This window comes from Pelmatolapia mariae, linkage group LG22 (genome assembly GCF_036321145.2).
Source record: "Pelmatolapia mariae isolate MD_Pm_ZW linkage group LG22, Pm_UMD_F_2, whole genome shotgun sequence".
NCBI lineage: Eukaryota > Metazoa > Chordata > Actinopteri > Cichliformes > Cichlidae > Pelmatolapia > Pelmatolapia mariae.
The window spans coordinates 32,979,956-33,003,975 of record NC_086245.2 but is presented as its reverse complement, the minus strand read 5'-3'; the positions used below and the strand labels follow the sequence as shown (position 1 = coordinate 33,003,975).

The following is a 24,020-nucleotide window of genomic DNA, read 5'->3' as shown; positions in this document are numbered from 1 at the left end:
GCAGAGTTGAAGATGTGTGACCAGAATGGACAGGATTAGAAAGTATATCGTTTGGACATGTACAGAGGAAGGATAGTGGATATACTGGACAAAGGTGGATGGATATGGAGCTGCCACGAAGGAAGAAAACAGGAATAGCACAAAAGAGATTCCCGGATGTAATGAAGGAGGATATGCAAAGGGTTGGTGTGAAGAAGAAAGGTAAAATGGAAACAGATGATCAACAGTGGCGACCCTTAAAGGGAGCATCTGGGAAAAAAAAGCAGCAGCCAGGTTTTCAGATAATGTATCACGTTTTTCCATTCTGTTTCGAAACTACAGTAAGCACTGCTATAAGTAAATTTAAGGCTTAATTGTTGTCTGCCAAGGATACATTTCGTCTCAAGAATCTTTGTGTGTCCGTCAGTGGTGATTTGGCAACAAGCAAACTTGGATGAGTGGAGCTGGTGGGGCGTGAGCAGGCAGGTGAGTTCTTTCCTTTACAGGTTTTGGAGTTTCCAAGCTGACGCAGCAAGTGTGGCTGAAGGTTTTCACACGTTGAGGGATTCAGGATTTCCAGAGAAACTAATTAACTCGAGCATGAGACAGGTAGCATCCTGGCAAAGAATTGAGGCAAACTCCAGCCCTGAAATACCCTGCACACGATGAGTTGATCTGGTACAGGGGTGCAATAGACAAACCAGATTGGAAACTCTACCCGCAGGCAGAGCAAGCACCTGGTGCCAATCTCACCTCTCCGCCTGTGGCTAAATAACAGAGAAGTTAAACACAAATCCTCAACATGACAATGATCATCTGTAAGTTGGAGAATCACAGTTATTTTTCATAATTTTCCATATTTTCTCTTGTTTGATTATTTTTGAGCTTGACTTTTTCTTCAGTTTTGGCCATTTCACCTGCACTTGAAATATGCTGTACGTTCTTTTATTTTTCCATACTAAGAATTTTACTGCATGAAAATCTTTTTAATTCTTATTGAGGAGGGAGACCTGAAAAAACGACATGGGTCTAGTCACTTGTTACACTACTCACATAAACTAGTCAAAAAGAGTGTCTTCACAAAGGTTCATTAAGGCTTGGATGGCTTTCAAACCTCCACCAATTCTACTGTAATATTTGGACCAGCATTAGATGTGTTTATGTGTGACCTATTTTGTAATAGATTTGCTTTTCCCGGCATGTCAGTTTTCTGAGTGATGATGCTGGGTCTGGAAAAGGTTAGTCAGAATGAACTTTGGTTCATTTTAGAATTAATCAAACTGAAATTTACGTAAATAGTCTAAATTGTATTATCTGTCCAGATCCCTCTTCTGCACAGACCCCTAGATCTTCTGAAGTCTGTGAGACAGTATTAAACAGTAAAATGTTTTACTCTATGTTCATCACAGTGAATTATCAGATTAATTTAAAAGAGAGATAAAAAATATTATCTCCTTAAATACAATTTGTTCTACATGCCTCAGAAGTAATTGGTCACCAGTGAGCATTTTATTCATTAAGAAATCATCAGACACTTCCAGTGGGACAGTAATACAGTCCTATATTTCTCCAGATCCAAAAGAAGATGTAAAGGCAGACTCATGAAATAGAAATGCAGAACATGGTGCCACCTTATTTACACCACATGAATGAATGTTCCAATTTAAATGCAAAGTCCTGAGGTGGAGGGAGGCTGTAGATCACACTGACATTTTGGGACATTTTACCTCAAGATTTATAAATAACATCCAATGTAATTACTCCTCTTCAAATGAGTTTTTAAAGCTTACTTGTCATGGCATATCCTTATAGTAGTGTTTTTATTGCCTAAAGTCTGTGTTATTCTTACTCTGTGTAATTACTTCTGTCGTCTGGCTCATCAAGAAAATCAATGACTGAACAGGATGCTTTCTCAAGATTTCAGCTTTCTACAATGTACCTGTAAACTATGGAGGGCCTCAGGTGCCAAAATGAATTCATTAAATACACCATTAAACAATTAATTCAATGTGTCATTAATCAATTAAAATGGGAAATAATTCATTATTCATATATATTCAGCCTCTGTCATATTCTTGTCAATATTATTGATATTTATTATAATCACCTCTGTAAATTATTGATATTTATAATTGAGCAATTAGTCTGTTACTGTTACTGTCCTGGACCAACTGTAACCCACATAATTTCCCTAGGGATTAAGAAAGTATTCTGATTCTGATTAATTAAACATATTTTAAAAAGTAATTTAATTTCAATTCTTTTCATTTATAACATTTAATAAATTATTTATTTCTATTAATGAATGACACTTTTTTTTAAACAATTTAATGATGGATTTAATTAATTAATATTGGGACTCTTGGCACTGTTGCTGTGTTCATGAACTAATGTTATCTGTCAATCTCACCCATCAAAGTCAGCGGGCAGAGCTAACACTGTCACTGAAGCCTCTGATTGGTTAGCGTGCAATTTGGGATTCTGTTCTACACTGTAACAAAAGTCAGTAAAATATACAGCAATACACCGTCAAATTCCAACGGTAATGGAGCGTAAAACCAAAAACTTCCTTTTACTGTATTAAATAGATTGAATAACCGTTAATTGTGAGACTGGATAAAACTTTGTTTTTTACTGTAATAAAATGTTGAAATTATAAATATTGTCTGTGAAAACAAAAAAATATGCATACATTTTACAATTAAATATTGTAATGTTGAAAATGTCTGAAACACTTAGATTTTACGGTATTATTTGAGTAAAACTACATATTTTGGGGTTGTGCACATTGGAATTCACAGTATAAAGCTGTAGATTTTTAAGCAAACAAAAACATTCATTTTTACAGAAGCAAGATGTTAAAAAATAGGGTCCACTGTAATAATACAACCAGTAAATACCATTTTAAAAAAAAGGAAATATCAGCAGTTAAAGACAATAAAATTGATAGTATTTTTTTTTATTTTAAAATTCAGATACTGATATACAGATTAAAAGTTAGGCCTGCAGTTTATCATTGTTAACCTTCTGATAAAAAAAAATCAACAGCAAAAGAAGATGTTAAAAATAAAGTTCATGGTTGTGAATAAAATTGATTTCAATAATCTTTTTTAATTATTATTTTAAAACAACTTTATGTTGTTGTGTTTCACGCCATATTATCAGACCACCTTAAGTGGGTCCGCCTTAAATTTTGAGTTTGTGTGATCGCTGTTGATTGGTAGCTAAACTGCTGGTAAACTGTGTACAGACGTTTTACGTTCGAATTGCAGAGAAAAAAAAATTCTGGTAGCAACATTGTGCAGTATGAGCGAACCATTTCACCAAAAAAAGGGGAAGCAAGGCAAGACGTGGCTGCAGCGGTCTGCAGACGTGACTTCTGATCAAATTCGAGCCTCCTCCTAAAGAAACAAAGAGCGACGTTACATTGCGGGATGACGTCACCTGAAAATGACCAATAGCGCGGCGCGCTGCTGAGCTGTGTGCCAACCGCTCTTTTTTTCATGCAGGAGACTTGGCTTCGCTAACGGACACAGTTTTGAACTCCTATATTAGCGCCATTTATGGCTGCTTGGACCACAGCATCTTCGGAATTTGTAGACATCCTGGCAGCTTACAATTAGTTCGAGGTGAGGTGAGTACATGCAACTTCAAGTTATCTCTGTTATAAAAATCCACCAGCCCAGCGTTTATAGATAATTTTAGCAGTTCGTTTTTTATGAGTGAGGTTGTGAATTAAGTTAGCATTTGTGAGTTGAGTTAGCATTACTGTCGCCAGGAAAGCATTGCTCTGGATTAGTTTCTGTGTTTGGCTGCTTAATTTGCTAGGGAGGAATTACCAAAGTACATGGAGTTATGTTAATCTGTAATTTCTGTGGTAAGGTAGTTCAGTCATCAAGGGGCTACGTGCTTCAGTGTAAACTGCATCGGAATGAGCCACGTTGTTTCTTTCGGTGTAAATATTTAAATATAAATGTAAATATTTTACACATTTCTTTGTTGTCTGTCTCTAAGTCTTATTTTGTCTTTATTATGATTAAAAAGGTTTGTTTTGTTCCTGCCCTTTTCAGACACTGAATTTGAGCAGAAACCATAAGGATACTCAAAGGACCTGTGACTCTCAGGAAATGGTGAGATTTCAGGTCATAATCTTTTTTTCTTTTTTTTCCCATTAAATTCATTTTCCTTTTTCCCTTTACAATATTGCTGTTTTCTTTTTGTAAACAGCATCAAATGAGAGGGACAGATGAAACAGTTTCAAGACAATGGCAGGAAAAACATGCTGAAGATTGAAACAAACCTTGGCTGGAAATATTTGGTATGTGTTTTACCGTAAATCAAATTGTTGAAAAACATTCAGCTACACTGCAACACAGGGAAACTTGATTTGCACTTATTTTGTTACTTTAATTTCTTGTCTCATTATTTTTGTCAGTTATTATTGTTTATGGTGTATGCCCTTCTTGTTTTCTTTCTGAATGCAGAAGGTATCTAGCCAGTCCACAATGAAAGCTTCGGTGCACCCCATGAGTCTTCTGGCAGAAATGATGGCACCTGTATTCTTTGGTTTCCCTAAACATCACACCCTGCCTGTTTATACGAGGCTCTTCAATTAAGTCTGCACCCAAAGATTCAATAAGAGGTAAGCAGTGGTATTATTCAAGTGAGCAGTTTCATACGCTATAAAATGTAGATTGAATGATAGGTCTCATCACCATGCATTCAGCCATTAACTTCAAGTTCTATGATTAGGGCTGTTCGATATAACGATATATATCGGATGATTTACACTATCGTTTGTTTCGTGCTGTCACAAAATAAACTGTTTACGGCAGTATTTTTTCATTGTTTTGACGGTCACTGTAGTGGCTATATTAATTTCTTAAAGTTCTCTCTTTCTCTTATATTTAATATAACCACACTACAGACGGACAAGCCCCTGTTTTTATGCGTTGTGGTTAGCAACAACGACGGTAACAGCATCGTTTCACAATAAAAACCTTTCACAATAAAGCTCAAGATCCTGTTGAGACTTTTCAAAATAAACTGAATCACGTGAAAGAGCAGATTATTTACAGATGAGAAGTAAAAAAAGAGCCAACAGTTGTTTAAAAAATAAACCTTAGACTAAAAGGTTAGAACAGGCTTTTCCCCGCAGCACGCCGTGTAATAAATACAAAGAAAACGGCGGCCATTACAACTTATATCTAAAAATGTATAGTTTCATGCATCGGTTAAAACACTCGACTCAAAGTACATGACGCGCAGCTGGAAACACTTCCCGCAAGACGAGCTGCCCGAGATTCACAGAATTTACAGAAAATGTTACATTTTTGTGATTTATATCGTTATCGGGACGATAGAATTCTTATATCGGGATATGAGATTTTGCTCATATCGCACAGCCCTATCTATGATAAATCAATAGGAAACTTAAATACGTTTTCCAACAAATTGTGATTGTGATTAGGGCTGGGTTGTCTATGTATCACTTTTACATAAGTAGATTTAAAGGATAAATATTGCCAAAACGCAACCTGGGCTGTTTTTTTTTTTTACTGTATTGATTTTGATGCGCTCAAATTTATGACCTGGCCCCCTAGTATTCCCATTCACTGGCTATTGACCACAAAACAAAATCAAGGTCAATCTCAAAAACGGCTCATTTGTCGTAATTATGCTTTTAGATATATGTTTGTCTCGTTTACAGTAAAAAAAAAAAACCAGCCCAGGTTGCATTTTGACAATAGCTATCCTTTAAGAACTGTATATTTTACACTTAAGAAATCATTTATCATTAGATCTGTTTTTGGCAGCACATTTTGTTCATTTCTGTGCATTTTGCTCAAGCACTGATCAAACTTTGTCCATTTTTTGCTGCAGAGGGGATCCTGCCAGTCCAAAGTGAACTCCTGATGGACATTGAAGTACTCCTGCAGAGCTTGTATCTTCGACACCATGCGCATTAGAAACTCCACTGAGTCCTAGGCAGGACCCAATGACTCATTACTATTGATAGGTCAGGGGCAGGTAATATTTTGTTTCATGTTTATTCATTCCTCCATGGATTACCAGCCATATATATGGACACATGCTGTATTCTCAAGATCTATGCTGTTTTGTAGGAATAGAGAAAATGATATGTTTAGTCTGTTTTCAAATGGTATGTCAAATTTTCTCATTGTTTATCAGTAATATTCACTACCTTGGTTATATATGAGCATCTTTAGGTTTTTCTATATTTAGCGGTTGCAAATGTAAAATTTACGGTAAACCATTTATGTTCCTCATATTGTACTGTATTTTTAGCGGTAAAATACCGGCAGCTGTGGTTGCCAGGAATTTACCATAAAATGTATCTGGTCAAAATAAAATGCTGTAATTTGTTATACAATTTCACTGTGTTTTTTACTGTCAAAGGTTTTAATAAGGTTTAACATATTTCTGTTATTTTTACAGTTTTTTACAATAATAGGGTCTATCCTATTACTGTTAAATTAACAACAAATTACTGTAAATATTATTATATTATAACTTTTTTTTTTACTGCAAATATCCGTAAAAAGCTATGGAAAGTTGCATTTTTTACATTAAATTGCTGTATAATTGACAAATATATTTGTTTTTTTCTATCATGATTTTGGTAAAATAATATGTTGTCTACCTTAAAATTTAGGGTTACAAAACCAGTATACCGTATTGTCTTTTACAGATTCCACATTTTTTTCACGGTATATTCCTGGCTACCACAGCTGCCGGTATTTTACCGTAAATTTGACAGTTTTTTTTTTACAGTGTACCACGCTGGGTCAGCAGAGTCTAATCGCCAAATACACTAATTTCCCTATCACAATAAATCATATTCAATTTTTCCAAGTGACCTCGCCTTATTGAACTAAAACCACTGAATGAAGCACAAACTGCATTGGAATGAGCATGTATTAATTTGGTGATTTAGAAAATGTATAAATGTTGTTCTACACAAACTGGCAGCGAAGAGATGCTGACTCTGATCTTAAGTACTGCCTTCCTGATTGCCTCAGATCTCCATCAGTTGAGCTGAGCAGGTAGAATAATGATGACTCCACCCAGAGGCAGATAACAAGGAACACAGGTAAACAGTAGAAAAACACAGGATGCTCGCGTGGACCATGACAACATATTTGCTGCCAAGCACAGTCTCTACACCAAAATTTGTGTTTTCTTATTTATTAATTTAATTTTAATTTAAGTTTTTTCAGCTTGTTAAATTATTTGTTTTTGTGGTAAGGTAGCATAGGCAAATTCGAATTATTACATTTTTTGTTCTACTGCTAATACAGCAAGAATTAGAACAGTGAAGTTTATTTTTCTGTTAATTAATATGGCTCCTTGTGTAAGGAGTATCAGAACCTTTGAGATGCATTCTTTCTAAATACAGAGTCTCTGTGGCTTTTAAGCCCCAAAACTGCGCCAAAAATTGGTCCACCCCAAGGATCGGCTCCCCCGACACGAACAGAGTAACATAGTGTACGCTGTTAAGTGCCAGGAGGATTGCCAGGATTTATACATTGGGGAAACCAAACAACCTCTGGCGAAGCAGATGGCACAACACAGAAGAGCAGACATTCCCCAACTCTCTGTGAATGGGACTCGTAGCCATTGATCAGTAGTCTTTGATCAATGATCTCCCAACCTTTTGAGATAAGAACCAGTCCATTTTTATTGCTGACCATAGATATCGTCAGCAATAAAATGAAGGTAAGCTGTGGTATTTAAACAATGCTTAAGTGGTACTAATGGGCCCATTGTTTGCTAAGAAAATATTCCCCACACCATTACACCACCATCAGCCTGTACTGTTGATATGAGGCAAAATAGATTTCACATTGTTTACACAAAATTCTGACCCCACCACCAGAATGTAGCAGTAAGAATTGAGACTCATTTTACCAGTTTGATGAGCTCCTGCAAATTGTAGTCTCCGTTTCCTGTTTTTACCTGAAAGGAGTGGCACCCATTATGCTCCTCTGCTGCTATAGCCCATCTGCTTCAAGATTTAATGTGTTGTGCGTTCAGAGAATGCACTCTCTGTCTGGCTATTCTCATCTGACTTCTGGCATGACCAATGCATTTCCCCCCGAAAAAACTGCCACGATATTTTCTCTTTTTAAATTACTCTTTTGTAATGCTCAGTTTGAACTTCAACAAGTTTTTTTGACCATAGCTACACGCTTAAATGACTTACTGCCATGTAACTGGGTCACTAAATATTAGCGTCAATGGGCAGTTGAGTGGGTATAACTAATAAAGTGGCTGATAAGAGTACACCAGGGGATCAACCAGTTACACACAGTCCTGCTTTGCCATAAATCAACCTGTTTGCCCAACTAGAGGACCAGTCAGGGTCACATTGGAATTAAATGGGTAGTCCATTAGCATGAATTTTGAACAGATTGGTGTTAAAATTAGATAATTGCATTGCTTGTGGGATAGATTAGCATCTTGGCAGGTTACAAAACAAATATCTGACAAACACAGTGAGTTCTTTTGGTTTTATTGTTTTTTCTTTGTTTGTTTATTTTTATTTATTTATTTTTGGGGGTGGGGAGGGGGGGTGTCTTTTACTCTTAGATGATATTTAATAAAAATATTTTGTTACAAACTCCTTCCAATCCTTCTTCATTTTTTGTTGCCATAGTACCAACTGAGGAATCCAGCGCATATGACAATGTCATGTTGGATTGCATTTTGAAAAATGACACAAAAGTTATACACAGTGCATTAAAATGCCTAAACTTCCATATGTGATGCACTGGAGTGAGACCATCCTCACCTCACTCTCTCTTAGTCTCAACTTCTGAAAACTTCTATTCTGATTTCCTTTTGTGTTTGGGGATTGTTTTGAGGTTTTAACTATAATAGTACATAAGCACTATAGGCATAAACCCTTTTTCTGCTTGAAAAACTGGTGCAATGAAGTGGCTGTGAAAAACTGGTGCAATGAAGTGGCTGTTATACTTCCACCTGGCCTGACGATCATTATCCCACTGATTTCAATGTCAGACAAAGTACTCAACACATTCCCTCCAACACTATCTGCTGCAAACAGGCTCCATGTTGATCAAAGTAGGGCAGGAGAGAAAAGGATGAAAATGCTGATAGTGATGATGACAGTGATCACTACTGTGATATCCTCAGTATTTTGATACAAGCTGATAAAAAAGGCCTCTTTCTGCACAATTCAGGGCCATTTTTCATCAAGAAAGGACAGCTGTAATCATCCCTTTTGCTTTCCTGTCCCATCCGTCTTCCCCTTAGCATGCATCAGGATCAATCTAGGTTCATTTATTTTAATCATCTCTTATTTGCAAAACTGACAAAGTCAAAAGAGGACAACAGAAACAAAGTTAATTTTGAAAATAAGTCAAAGTATACATTTATACTACTCCATTCCTTTGGAGTAACATTCACAGTTTTTTCATTAGAAAACATAATTTTTATTCCCCCCTCCCCATCTGTTTTAAATTAAATAAGTTAATTGTCAGCATTAGATTCTCTATGAAATTTTTTTTTTATCAAAAATATGCAAAAAAAAAAAAAAAAAATACAAACCTCAGACAGGAGCAATGATACAATTAAAAAACAATTAATTAACAATACATTTTGAATCCTATAACTTTTTTAATGATAAATTAAGTGTAATTTTGAATCTTTGAAAAATATATGTGGATAATTTATTTGTCCACCTTTTTCATATTGATACAGTGCACCCAATCTGATTGTTCAAACCTGATAAGTATTGTTATTCCACCATAATGTGAGAATGTTCATAAATAGATATTTTAAATGGAAATTTAAACTTTTACCATCCCCATGAATGTTCAGTGCTGTTGACATCAATTCCAGCTCAAATAGGTACATTTTTAGAAAAGTTCTGCATAACCATCTCTGATGTGCATAAACATTTTATCCCATTTATTTATTTTTATAGTCAGCTTTTTACACACTAACCTTTAGAGTTTAGAGTTCTTTTGTGTTATGAAGTTTTTAGCTTATGGAAATTTTGTTGTGCTACATACAAATTTCAAGCTATTTATTGGTTTTAGCTGTTGTAACAGGGATTTCCCAACTTTCGGAATGAAAAAAGTTATGTTATTCTATTGGTAATTAGTAATTAGTAATAGTAATTATTATTATTTTTTTTAAAAATACATAAATAAATAAAAATCCCCTAAATTGGATAGTCTATTATAAAAACTTGTATACAGTAAGTGGGGGCTGTTTTAATCATTTCTATGGTTCCAAAACTTAGCATTGGTTTTATAGTAGGCCTGCATGCACTCTATACACAATTAATGTCATCATTAATTAAATAAAGTTTATAAACTCAGATATTATTATTTTGATTCACTAGCTCTCACGTGACTGTCATATTGTACTACGTAACTGTCCTCATAGCAACAATATGCAGCCGTCAGTACGTCACCACGGTGTTCTCCATTGTCCATATACCATGCTTCTAATAGGAGACCTGTCGTAGTCAACGTGAAGTACAGAGTGAGTCCTTCCACGTTGTCATTTCTATATATAGATATATATATATAGTCAAATTGTATTTGCCGTCTGGCACAATTAACAATTATTGTTCCCTCAAACTGTTGCTAGTTAGCTAGCCCGGCTCTACTTTGTGACTAGTAGTGATGTTGCTGGTATGCTAAATGCTAATGCTGTTGTGTTTCACGTGCAGTTTTGCATTAACTTGGTCTGATGTTAACACATTAACTTGGATCTTACTTTTGAATGCTTTTAATTGTGTCCTTATATGTATACTAAGCGCATCACGAGCATCAGTGATTCAATTAGAACGTCATAATTTAAGTACAGCTAATAATGCTCAGCACGATTAGCTATGGTGCTTGACGGACCAAAATGTCTGGTAAGTGTACCTCTTAGGCTGTTTTAGACGACTATCGTAGATTCTTCAGTTAAAAAGAAAAACATGTATCGTTCGTGAAAACAAAACAGGGACCGCTTTTGATAGCCGTTTAGGCGCAGCGGTGCTATTTGTTTGCTAACAGTGTGCTAATAGGCAAGTTGCGTAGCTAAGAGCTGTACAAATCCCAGCATCAGAAAACCTAATGTCTGCAGCTGATTAACGTTGTGTTTCGTGTTGGTGTTGAAGGGAAAATAATACATAGGTTTACGCCACTATTTAAAGCCGCGTTTGAGAGAGAACTGTCCTTTTGATACAGGATACCCGAACGTTAAGGGCTAAAAAGTAATTGGACGTTTGGGTGCTGAATATTTTTTGTAGCAGCATAGATTGATTTGCATAAAGCACAAATTGAGTTTGCTTTAAATGTCTTTAAGTGTAACTCGCCGTCAATCTGAGGTGCAGACCGTACAGGTGAACTAGACCATCATTACAAAACAATCTCTACATTGAAGCAACTTTGTATTATCGTACACAACCTACCTACGGCACTGCGGTACCTTTGGTATTTTATAGGTATATATAAGGGTATGTATTTTCCTATGCCCAGGAGTTTTCAACCATAAAACTCCTACCCTTTCAAACACTTTTGTGGAGTCCTCCAAAACTCAGCAGCATGAAGGCCAATGCTGATTGATTGGCAAGTGGGATGAAACTGCTTCTTCTGTCCTGGAGTTCACCAGGAATGTGGGAGGCAAGAAAAAGATTATGTATGAAAAGAATATACTGCAGAAAACAGTATAGGCCTTCAAAGTCTGGAACTATCTTGCTGACAAATTGTCAGTGGCTCTCTTATAGACATTTTTCAGCCCTTTATGGACACTTAAGTTTACCCCAACTCAGACACTCCTCACAGTGTTACTGGAGCTTAAGGTAGTGGCATCCAGAGGCTAGATTCCATATTTGTAAGACTTTTTATGGCCGAGCACAATAACCTCAGTTTTATCTGAATTTAGAAGCAGAAAATTGGAGGTCATCTACCTACCTTTGAGACATTCCTGCAGTTTAGTTTAACTAAATAGTGTGTGTTATCTGTTTTGGATAGATAAAGTTGAGCATCACCTGTATAGCAGCAACAATGTATTCTATGCCTTCTAATGATACAACCTAAGGAAAGGATGTATAATGTAAAAATAATTGGTGCTAGCACAGAACCTTGTGGAACTCCATAATTAACCTTAGTGTGTGAAGAGGACTCTCCATCTGTTAGACAGATATGTTTCAAACCACTGCAGCGTACCTTTAATACCTATAGCATGCTGTAATCGCTGTAATAATATATTATGGTCTGCAGTACAGAACGCTGCACTTTACATATGGGCACATAACCACCATAATCTCCTTTTCATAGCCCAATTTTATTTGAAATACTATAAAATAAAATATTATCACTTTTATGCTTTGTAATGATCATTAGGCAATAAAGTAAAAACAATTTTGCATGGTTAAACATGCAACGCTTATCTGCTTTTTATAGTTTTTGTCTTCTAAGCTGTGTTTTTCTGCTCATGACATCTTACTCAAATGTTGCATTCTTGTCTGTTGGTTTCTGGGACTCCCCCATGTAGTGGACCGCAGTTTAAAGCGACGGCAGGTAAAACCACTTGCTGCCTCTCTGCTTGATGCCTTGGATTATGACAGTTCAGATGACAGTGACTTTCAAGTAGGAGATGCTTCAGGTAAGTATGGCCTTTGTGATGTCTAACAGTATTAAATACATGCATAGTTTTTTATTGTTCAGAAATGAACAGTCCAAATGGCTTGAGACTAATAAGCTTTTGGCTGGCTAACTTAAATGCAAACTGTTTAATTTAATTTAATTTTTTTTAGAAAAGTTGAAATGCTGGGCAAAATTTAAGAAAAATGCTATGACTTTACAGTATTATAAAATAAAATAATTTAAACCCGATATTTCATTTACACAACACAGCATATGAAATGTTGAAATGATGAATTTTAATTTTTTTATGCACAAGTCACTAATTTTGGAATAAAACTTTCCAGTGTAATTTTTTTTTATGAATTTCGTCATCGGTGGTTCATAATAATCCTAAATTTCAAGAATCTGAAAAATATCACATCAGGCTTTCTTCTGATGATTTTCTGAAATTTTCTATAGGGTTATTTTCGGGGCTTTGAGAGGACCATTCACAGACTTTATTGTACCCTGCTACATCGATTTCAAAACTAGTTTGGATGTGTGTTTGGAATAACTGTCCTGCTGGATAAAGCCGTTGCATCTCAGTTTTAACCGTTAAGCTTTTGATTTTAGATGAAGTTGAGGAATTTGGAGGAAGTCAATCTTCATCTTTCTATACTAGAAGATGATGCCCATGTGTGCAGCTGCACATTTTAGTCAAGCTTTAGATGCTGATTTTGAAGCAGGGACTTCTCTCTTGATTTGCACAGTCTCAGCCCACTGCCACATAAAACTTCAATGTGGACAGAGACTGTGAAGGTAATTATGTCGCAATATGTGAGAGCTTGTAGAATTTAAACATGTTCTTTTAAAAGAGAAGACGTTTTCTTCTGACAACCCTTCCAGACAACTCACACTGATTTTAGTCTTTTTCTAGCTGTACTGTCATGAACTTTAAAATTTCACACCCTAACTGGTGCCTGTGGAGTCTGAGATATAGGTTTTGGGTGTTTTGCAGTTTCTCTTGAGTATTGCCTGGTCTGATCTTGAGGTGAATTTGGCATGTCCGTTTGTGAGAAGATTGTGGCATTGTGTTAGCAGATACCTAAATGCTCCAGAGGTAGTCACCCTTGCTGATGATCAGTTAATTAATTTCATTAGTAGCACCTGGCTGCTACTTAACCTCTTAATTCCTGTGGAAACAGTAAGGGTGTACTTAGTTTTTTTTTTTAGTTTTTTGTTTTTTTTTTAGAATTTAACAGAGTCCTGTATAATCATATGACCCCCTATGAGCAAGCGCTTTGGTGACAGTGGGAAGGAAAAACTCCCTTTTAACAGGAAGAAGCCTCCAGTAGAACCAGGCTCGGGGAGGGCGGGCATCTGCCGTGACCTGTTGGGCATTATAAAAGAAAAATACATCAAAGGAGGCCCTAACCACAGAAGTCAAAACAAACACTGAGGAGGTGTATGAAGTTGGGAAATTTGTGTTTGTTTGATTATTTCTGTGCAATGAGAATGCTTCTTGACAGTAAATGTTATTCCATTTGAAAGCCTGTTTATTTACATGGTGCCTGTTTTGTAAAGGAAATGAAGTTGTGGGTACCACATTTCTTTACTTTTTGTACTAAGTTCAGTAATGCCAGTTTGACTGTAAACAGACCCTCCTCCACATTGTGGGTTCTGCTGAAGAAACAGCCAGACATTTCAGTGATCTCACAGACACTTTCTTCTCTGTTGTGACAGGGTCAGAGGGCACAGGCAATGGCAGTGATGAAGAAGGGTCCAAAGTGAGTGCAGGTGGTTCAGAAAGTGATTCAGATAATGCTGCTTCAGCAGATGATGGCATAGATGAGGAGGAGGCCAAAGACCTGGCTGCTGAGGAGAACTTGACTGAGGATGAGGAGAAGAGCAAACGGCAGCAATCGTCAGACAGTTCCACCAAAGACACTCCCACTGTCATCGCACCCAAAGGCAGACGCAAGACCAAGAAAATTCCAGAGCCTGCTGAAGCTGCTGAAACTGGATCTTCCTTAGTGTCTGCATCCAACAATGTAAATGCTGAAGAGTCTCAAGCTGAGCCCAAGAAATGGAATTTCCGCAGGAACCGCCCACTTCTGGACTTTGCCACCATGGAAGACCTGAACGAGATGGACGACTACGATAGTGAAGATGATAATGACTGGAGACCCACAGCAGGAAAGAAGAAAGGCAAAGCAAACTCTCAGAAAGGAGGCACAGATGAAGAGGGTGGTGAAAGTGCTAGTGATGACGATGACAACGATGACGATGATGACGACGACGATGATGATGATGATGATGACGATGATGGCGACGGCGATGATGATGATGATGACAAGGAAGATGGTGAGGACAACATTAATAGTAGCAGTGATAGTGACAAAGAAGCGAAGAAGTCCAAAAAGAAGACAAAGAGCAGCAGTGCTTTTGATGAAGAACTGACCAATGACAGCATGTCCCAGGGAAAGGGCAGCGAGGTGAGTACAAGATCAGACACGTTTCAAAAAGCAGTTCAAACCAAATAAACATTGTTAATAATAATAACTAATAAAATGTTTTTTGATGAACACCATTGTTGAGTGGCCACCCTTAATTACAGGATGAACACTCCCTTCTCTGTTGGTGGAAAAATGCGTCATGTCAACCAATCAAAAAATTATATTGTAACATGTGGCATTTGATTGCTTAGGAAGAGGGGGAAGTTTTGCGACATGTGTGTAGTGTTGTGTGGTAGTGTAGTTATTGGCTTTGTTTTGTGTGTCAAAACAATTACTCCACTACTGAATGTCACAGATGGTAGCCAAAAAGCCACCAAAGGTAGATGTAATGATGCAATGTCAACGCTGTCTCCGGGTCTAAAACAGGAGGAGTGATACCATCTGTTGTCAGGCCTGTGATGTGCTACCCTGTCTTGGTGTGGACAGAAACTATTTTTTTGAGTGGCAAAAATAATTTGTGTGGCATCATTTTGTAGCACCTGTTTTGTAAATAGTTCTAAATGGTTGTGGAAAAAAACCAAACAACAACCCCAAAACACCTAAAGCATGGCAGCATTTCTAGGTAAATATTATGTATAACTTTATTGTTTGCAAAATTTGTGCTTAAGTTTTAAAAATTTACAATTTATATATCAAGTTAGGAAAATAATTCGTGTTGTGGTTTTTATTAGTCTAAAATCTAACTACTCAGATTTTACGATTGGTTTTGTTTTTATGTGAGTTTAGGTCAATTGTGTTCATACAGTTTGTCAAAATGAAGAAAATAACTGTAAATTCAGACATGGTTGTGCTGAAAAGCATAATACCCGTGTTTAAAGGTGAAATAAAAAGATAAAGTCAAAAGTAGTCAAAAATGGCCAACTACACCCGGACCTCAGAGGATTAATGTGGAGGTGGAGCCCACCTACACACACACACACACACCACAAAGAGCAAAGAGGCAGAGTCATTATGAAACGCCGAGCTCAGGTTGAGTGAAGGAAAACACGGTTCTAGCATCCAAAACATTCTTGTAATTACTATTAAAACCTTTACTGGGTAAAAAAAAAAACCCAAAAAGAGTGGGAGGCGTTGAACAAAACACCCGATCAACAAACTCTGACATGAGGAAAAAGCGAACAAATCATTAAAAATATTGGCCTATCAACACAATTCAAAACTATTGCAACATCTTGTTTTTAGCAACACAAAAGCTTTGCATCAAAGTACAGGGCAAACTTGGATGCTGATAATGTATGCTGGCCTCTTTTCATTGCGGTCACATGCAGACACACATGTACAAGAGCTCATAACCATGAACACACCAAATCTCCCTCGTCCAGGAGATAAAACATTGTCAGAACTCTTTTTGCCTCCTATTAACATCATAAATCCTTCCAAGAAGATGAAGTAAAGCTACAGTTTTTATTCCTTAGTTTAGATTGCATATATGTCTTCTTTTATTAGACTTTAACCTTTGCCTTTACTTGAGGTTATTTATAGTTTTTTGTACTTAACAAAAGATTTTCTTTAAAAAAACACATTTTAATATGAAAAATAAATATAATCACAGATATTTTATGGAGTTAAACTATAAAAATTGCAATTTCTAAAATGTAAACCAGTGAGTTAATTACTCTAATAATTGCTAGTTGGAGCGCTAATCACGACCCATCCACCCATTTTTAGTGCTGGATGGATACGCAGATGCATGCTCTTATGGATGATTCCCTTGTGTTGGACAGTTCATGATAGTAACCATTACATTGTTTTTCTTAGCCTTCATGCGTTAATTATCGCACAGTTCGTGGTGTGTTTTTAGGTGATTGAATAAGTTAGTTGTGTTTGTTTGCAGTGCAGACACAATGCTACAGTACTTTTCTTGGTTAACATTGCTTCTGGTAAATACAAAGTATTTCCAGACAGTTAATGATGGCCCACTTCAAGTAATAAGCTCTTCAGCAAGCTAAAATTGTGAACAAAATTAAAATTTGATTAATTGTGCAGCTCTACTTTGTATCTAGATCGTTACCTTTTACAGTGATATTCCTACCTTCGTAAAAGTGTTTCTGCAAGATGTTGTAGAGAGTGTTTTTTTTTTTTTTTTTTTTTTTCTTCCAAAGGGAAACCTTCAGTGGTCATCTACATTATCCCCCAAGGCCTTCCAGTCCATTTACTGTTGCTGAGCTTACCAAAGTATTGCTTCTTTTCAAGACCTTACCCAGTTATTGATGTGGCCATTCATATCTCTTTAATTTAACAAAAGTAATACCAACTTGAGGAGGAATTAGTTAGTTAGCTGTCCAATTTTAGGCCTGTGAAAATTAGGACTGCAGTTATCGATTCTAGAACAAAGGATTGACTAAAGATGCTGTAAGATGGAGTATAAGCCAGCTTTTTTTCACGACATCCAGATAGGTCAGTTTACAAACATCTCGGTACAGTCTTCGTGTTCACATTGAACTTGAGTTGATGGTCAGAGTCCATTTTAAAATGCAGTCAACAGAGAATATATTTGTTAAGGAGGGTGGAGTGCCGGGTCTGGGATGAGTTCCTGCCCCAAGTGGAGGAGTTCAAGTATCTCGGGGTCTTGTTCGCGAGTGATGGGAGAAGGGAGCTGGAGATCGACAGATGGATTGGTGCTGCGGCCTCAGTGATGCGGACGCTGCACCGGTCCGTCCTGGTAAAGAGAGAGCTAAGCGTAAAAGCGAAGCTGTCAATTTACCGGTCGATCTACGTCCCTACCCTCACCTATGGCCATGAGCTATGGGTAGTGACTGAAAGAACGAGATCGCGGATACAAGCGGCGGAAATGAGCTTCCTCCGAAGGGTGGCTGGCCTCTCCCTTCGAGATAGGGTGAGAAGTTCAGCCATCCGGGAGGGGCTCAGAGTAGAGCCGCTGCTCCTCCACATCGAAAGGAGCCAGCTGAGGTGGTTAGGGCATCTGACAAGGATGCCTCCTGGGCGCCTACTGGGTGAGGTGTTCCGGGCATGTCCCACTGGGAGGAGGCCCTGGGGCAGACCCAGGACATGCTGGAGAGATTATATCTATCGGCTGGCCTGGGAACGCCTTGGTGTTCCCCCAGATAAGCTGGAGGAGGTGGCTGGGGAGAGGGAGGTCTGGGCTTCTCTGCTTAGGCTGCTGCCCCCGCAACCCGGCCCCGGATAAAGCGGAAGTAGATGGATGGATGGAGGTTGAACTCTTGTTAATAACAACATGTAATTTTTATTGTTCATTTATTAAAATTCTTTTTACATTCAATTCAGTTTTATTTATACAGCCCTAAATCACAACAACAGTCACCTCAAGGCGCTTTATATTGTAAGGTAGACCCTACAATAATACATACAGAGAAAAACCCAACAATCATATGACCCCCTATGAGCAAGCACTTTGGTGACAGCAGGAAGGAAAAACTCCCTTTTAACAGGTAGAAAACTCCGGCAGAACCTCCCTGAGCCTGAGAGAAGGAAGACAGGATAAAGACATGCTGTAGAGGAGAGCCAGAGATTAATAACAAGTGTGCTTTAATGCAGAGAGGTCTATTAACACATATTGAGTGAGAAAGGTGACTGAAAAAGAAAATACTAAACGCGTCATGGGAATCTGTTTTCTTGTTCTGTTATATGCTGGTTTAGTGTTTTATCTATTAAGAATAGAAACTCTTTTCAGGAGTGTTGTTAACGCCTGCTCCAAAATCAGAGATGATAATCTAAAATGCATATACCATTTATTAATATCTGTAATATCTAAGAACTTAATACCATAAGTTTGTTTTAGCTTATTTACAGCTGAACTAAATTTAAGGCTGCTGGCCTTTACATTGGCACCTTTGCGTGGTGCTCCATAATACCAAAGTATAACACGAGTTATAGAATGTCTGCAATCCAATGAGAGGTTTTGATGTCATCATAGTAAATTCAAGAGAATCAACTTCAACCGTTTCCATGAATGTCAGTCACTGGGTTTGTGACTCTGACTCTGCTCCCTGATTCCCCAGGGTGCTTTGCTGGATCGGTCCCAGACCTGGAGCACACAACACATTCTCATCTGCTGCGTTTGTCTGGGAGACAACAGCGAGGATGCAGATGAAATCATTCAGTGTGACAACTGTGGGGTGACAGTCCATGAAGGTAAGGTAGTTATTTCAGTATAGTGTGCATGTGCATGCATGTATGTAGGACGGTGGTGCGGTGGTTAGCACTGCTGCCTCACAGCAAGAAGTTCAAATTCACCATCTGACCAAGGTCTTTCTGTTTGGAATTTGCATGTTCTCTTTGTGTTTGCATGGGTTCTGTCCAGGTACTGTGGTTTCCTCCCACAATCCAAAGACATGCAGTTAGTGGGGTTAGGTTAATTGGTAAGCTAGGTAGCTATATACTCTTTAAATACTCTATAGCGTCACCAGGTATAATCGTAGTAGTAAAAAATAATAATAATGTTAATGAGCTATGAAAGACTTCCTGTAGCGGTTTTTAGGGCAGAAGAGATGAATAAGGCAGTTGGTGGATAGAGAGATGAATGCTTTCTCTATTAGCCTTCTTCCACTACTACAGACTCGCCTCTGTTTTAGTTGTTTTCCATAACAGTCAAGTATAGGGATGGGTATCGTTTAGGTTTTATCTGATACCGGTGCCAAACCGGTACTTTTGAAACGGTGCCGGTGCTTAAACGGTGCTCGAACCAATGCTTAAAGAATGGAGAACACAAACTTTGTCCAAAAACCTCTTATGTTTTTATTTTTAGAAGTCTCTTTTTTTTTCTGCAAAATGATAACCAAGTTAGCCTTTTCTGTTGATACAACATACCTCCTTTGGTTGGAACCGGTGCTTAAACAATGGCAAACACAAATTTTGTCCAAAAATCTCTCATGTTTAGCTGTTTGTTTTTTTTTGTAAAAAGATAACAATGTTAGTCTTTTCTGCAGCTATAGGGCATATATGGTATCACTCTATCAAACAAGAAGACAGCCGCATCTAACTACGACGGTGTTTGCTAGTTCACCCTACGTGCATTAATTTAATAACGTGGTTAGCCTACTCAACGTAAATTACACAGGAACAACATTAAGCTACTCACGCAGAGAAGAACGGCTGCTGCTGCCATCATCATCCGTCATCATTTCTGCTACACTGGCAGGGCTGGGGCCAGGACTCTCCTCTTCGGGTTCTTGGGGGATGTTGCTAACTCCGGTTCCGATAACAGGCACCACACCCGCAGTAGATGTGCTCGGTGTGAGGTCTCGCAGCAAGCTATCAAATATGGTGCATTTCTCGGCTTTTAAAAAAACGCTATGCGTCGCCAGGTGTTTCATCAGATTCGAGGTTTTACCTCCTTTGCACAGTATCACCTTAAAGCACTTGTTGCAGGCTGCTGAGATTCAAATAATAATTTGTATCAAATAAAAATATTTTAAATAAAAGTTCATTTTCAAGAAACCAGTATGAGATGACTAGGGCTTTGAAGTCTTCCTGGCAGTCTGCTATGACCTCTAGCATCAGCAAGACATTTTCACCCAGAGAGCTTCTGATCAGTGGATATTTTCTCTTTTTAGGAACATGCTCTGTAAACCAAAGAGATGGTTGTAAGAAAATCCCAGTATTTCAGCTGTTTTACTCAGACCAGCACCTCTGGGACCAGCAACCATTTTCAAGTAAACTTAAATAACCATTCTTCCCAATTAACATCAGTATGTCCCATTGCTAGGTTTGCTTAGTCTCCCAGCACATTGTCAATAGCAAGGATGAACTTCCAAGGGTCTTGTGCTCACCTCAGTGTTGTGAAGCCCAACAGCTGTAGGCTGTAATGGAGTAAACTTATATATAACCACTTGACTTTAATACCATTTAACCATATTCTGTTCAGTGAATGTCAACCTACAAAGAAAGAAGACTGCTGCTCCTACATAATTCTGCTTCATTTAAATAGTTTTTGGTCATCAGGCCTATTGAGTCAAGGTCTTTCTGATCACAAACGTTTCCATTACAAAATCCTGTTTTTACCCATTCTTCCTGTGCCAAAATGATGACTGTATTTAGATAATAAAAGTCTGGTTTTAGTCGGCCTATCAACACAATTTAAAAAAACAGGTATGTAGTTTGAAGTCTACACTTTCACTGCACATTGAAATGGGGAGATTGCAAGGGCGCAATGCTGCAATGTCATGTTTAATAGGTCATTAGATACCGATGCTACTCTGGTGGGTATGTGAGTTAAAGCCCTTGTTATAGGAAGCAAATGCTTGTCTCCTTTGCTGCTTTGCTTTGTATACACAGTCATAATAAAAAGGAAGTACATCTTCTGTTCAGTTCAGTTTTGCATGGCATGATGAGACTAATATCAAAATGTAAATATAATTTATTGTGATAATTTATTGATACACTGCTGCCAAAATATTGATACTTTTGTAACTTCTATTAACTATTTACTTTTATGCAGATTCTATGAAGTGCAAACATTAACATTATAGATATGATACAATATGGTATACAGCGGGTACAATAAGTATTGAACACATGACCAATTTTCTAAGTAAATGTATTACTGAAGGTGCTACTGACATGGTAAATGGACTGATTCTATATAGTGTTTTTTTTTTACTCTCCTGGAGCACTCAAAGCACTTTAATGATATGACATTCTCACCAAATGTTGGCAACAACCCATGCAATCCACACATGCAAAGAAATCAATACACAAAGTCCATAATTGATGTGTAATAATGAGAAATGACACAGGGAAAAACCTTTAGAAATGTAGTTAGTTAGACAACTGGGGACATGTTCAATACTGATTTGCTTTTTACTGTAATGGTTATTTGAGAAATAGCAGTGTAGGGATGTATTTATTTATGTAAATACGATTTGGTAACATTAAAAAAAAAACCCTATTCAGGCATCTATCTGCTCTTTGATCTTGTATCGTTGTTGTATTATTGAATCTTGAACTGTAACAAAGGACAAGGAGGGAGTAAACTTCTGTCCAGCTTCTTCAGCTGAGTGAGTGCAACCGCTTGGAAGCAAAATCAATGACTTAGTGAGTCATCTCTTTTGAATTGGAGTTCTCGGAGAAATACACAATTAAAGGTGGCCATGCATACACTCTCATTCAGTTATTTCCCCTCTTGTTGTGCTTTAAAGGGAGATTTAAAGGGAGCAAGCAGAGCTCATTTTAAGATAAACGTGTAGGTATAAAGCCTCCAATGGTGCTATGAAGCATTTTTTTTTATTTCTCTAAGTTGGTCTGTTAGTCTTGGGCACTCACATGTACACAGGTTATTTGATCCATTATCCTGGCAATGACATGCCTGCTGGATTTAAAAAGTGCAATTTCTTATGGCAAAGGTGCTGCATTCATCAGTGTTGAGCAGTGAAGAGTGAAGACTTGAGTTTGGAGAACGTAAATATTCACACATGCTTTATGCCACCAAATATGACATGGATAGCATAATAAACACTTTCAACTTGAAATGTCAGGACAGTCACTCAAGTGGGCTGAATTAACCTTTAACCTTGAAACACCAAAAACCTTTAAGGTAAAAGCATGACCTGTTCTACCATCTCGGACAGTCACACTCTTTAACAACACAAACACAGAGTAGTGAAGGATAAGAAAAGTGCTGATCACCAATTCTCCATAGGCATAGGCAGACACAAGATATTAAGAGCTGGTCTTAAATTTATCTTGTTCATATTCCTGGTTGATATTTTCCTTCTCTGGGACATGTTTAATCTCCATAAAAAGGACACAGAAGGGAAGCTTAAGTGGTTTGCAATAGAGGTTGATAAAGAAGAGGACATGGCAGCCCTTGCAGCCAGTTCTTATCATCATCTGGAAGGACAGATATGGTGTTCATTTTTCCAGACTGTTAAAATATTGAACTTAATTGTAGAAAGAAGTTGGGCATTTCAAATACTTGTGATTGCTTGCAGTCACACAATTTCTGATTCCAAAAGACTGTTTATCTCATTTGAAAAGTCTTTTCCTAAATATTGTTCATTTTTATGGCTCTAACAAAGATGTATCATTTCTTCACAAAGTCTAATCTTCGCATCTGTTACATTAACAATCTGGTAAGCTCAGAACTCAAAATGGGTGATGACTGTTGCTGTACTGAACCCCATAATAGATCGAACTGCTGTTTCTCCTAATAACATGGTATCACTGTACTTTTAAAACAGTACATGGAAGTGTGTGGTCTTTGCGATAGTTGAAGGTTGCGCCATCCAGATCATCAAGAATAAGTCTTAGGTTGGGCTTAGACTTGGGGAGAAGCAACCTGTCTCTGAGTAGACTCCTTTGATTATTTATGACCACATGCGGAGGATGTGGTCATAAATAATTCTGTCACCAGAATGTCCAGCTTCATGCCGGCCACAGAGCCAGTCTTCCTGATTAGTTTTTCCAGCCTGGATGAGTCCTTCTTTGCTGTGCTGCTCCCCCTACACAACACAGAATAGAAAGGTACACCGGCAACCACCGACTAGTAGAACATCCACAGGAGCTTCCTGCAGATGTTGAAAAACCTTAGCCTCCTGAGGAAATACAGTCTGCTTTGGCTTTTGTTATACAGGTGCTGCATGTTGTATGACCAGTCCAGTTTGTTGTCCACCCACAGTCCGAGGTACTTGTACATGTTGACCACCTCCACCTCCTCTCCTTCTATCTTAACTGGCACTGCACCTGGTCTGGACCTCCCGAAGTCCACATCCAGTTCCTTGGTCTTCAATGTGTTGAGCTGCAGGTGGTTTGTGTGACTCCATGTGACAAAGTTCCTCACCAGACTCCTGTACTCCTCTTCCTGATCATCCCAGATACACCCCATGATGGCTGTATCATCCGCAAATGTCTGAATATGGCGTGATTCAGAGTTATAGCTCAAGTCAGAGGTGTACAGGGTGAAGAGAAGGGGGGACAGCACAGTTCTTGTGGT

The 24,020-nt window shown here is 37.8% G+C and overlaps 1 protein-coding gene and 1 long non-coding RNA gene across 4 annotated transcripts in view; both read left to right on the top strand.

Annotated features, from left to right (window-relative positions):
- Nucleotides 1–3,502: 3,502 nt before the first annotated feature.
- On the top strand, nucleotides 3,503–4,615 carry LOC135932458 (uncharacterized). Its single transcript, XR_010573537.1, has 4 exons — nucleotides 3,503–3,613; nucleotides 4,050–4,109; nucleotides 4,207–4,297; nucleotides 4,464–4,615. It is a non-coding gene; the product is annotated as an uncharacterized LOC135932458 (long non-coding RNA).
- A 5,804-nt stretch (nucleotides 4,616–10,419) lies between these two features.
- phf14 (PHD finger protein 14) overlaps nucleotides 10,420–24,020 on the top strand; it is a 178,881-nt gene continuing 165,280 nt past the window's right edge. The window contains exons 1-4 of one of the 3 annotated variants that reach the window (XM_065471420.1): nucleotides 10,420–10,518; nucleotides 12,523–12,633; nucleotides 14,337–15,088; nucleotides 19,090–19,222. In XM_065471420.1, the coding sequence (XP_065327492.1) occupies nucleotide 10,518; nucleotides 12,523–12,633; nucleotides 14,337–15,088; nucleotides 19,090–19,222 (997 nt within the window). In that variant the 5' untranslated portion in view covers nucleotides 10,420–10,517. Of the gene's footprint in view, nucleotides 10,519–10,817; nucleotides 10,898–12,522; nucleotides 12,634–14,336; nucleotides 15,089–19,089; nucleotides 19,223–24,020 lie in introns of those variants that run through there. The other 2 variants (XM_065471419.1, XM_065471421.1) reach the window with 2 other exon arrangements.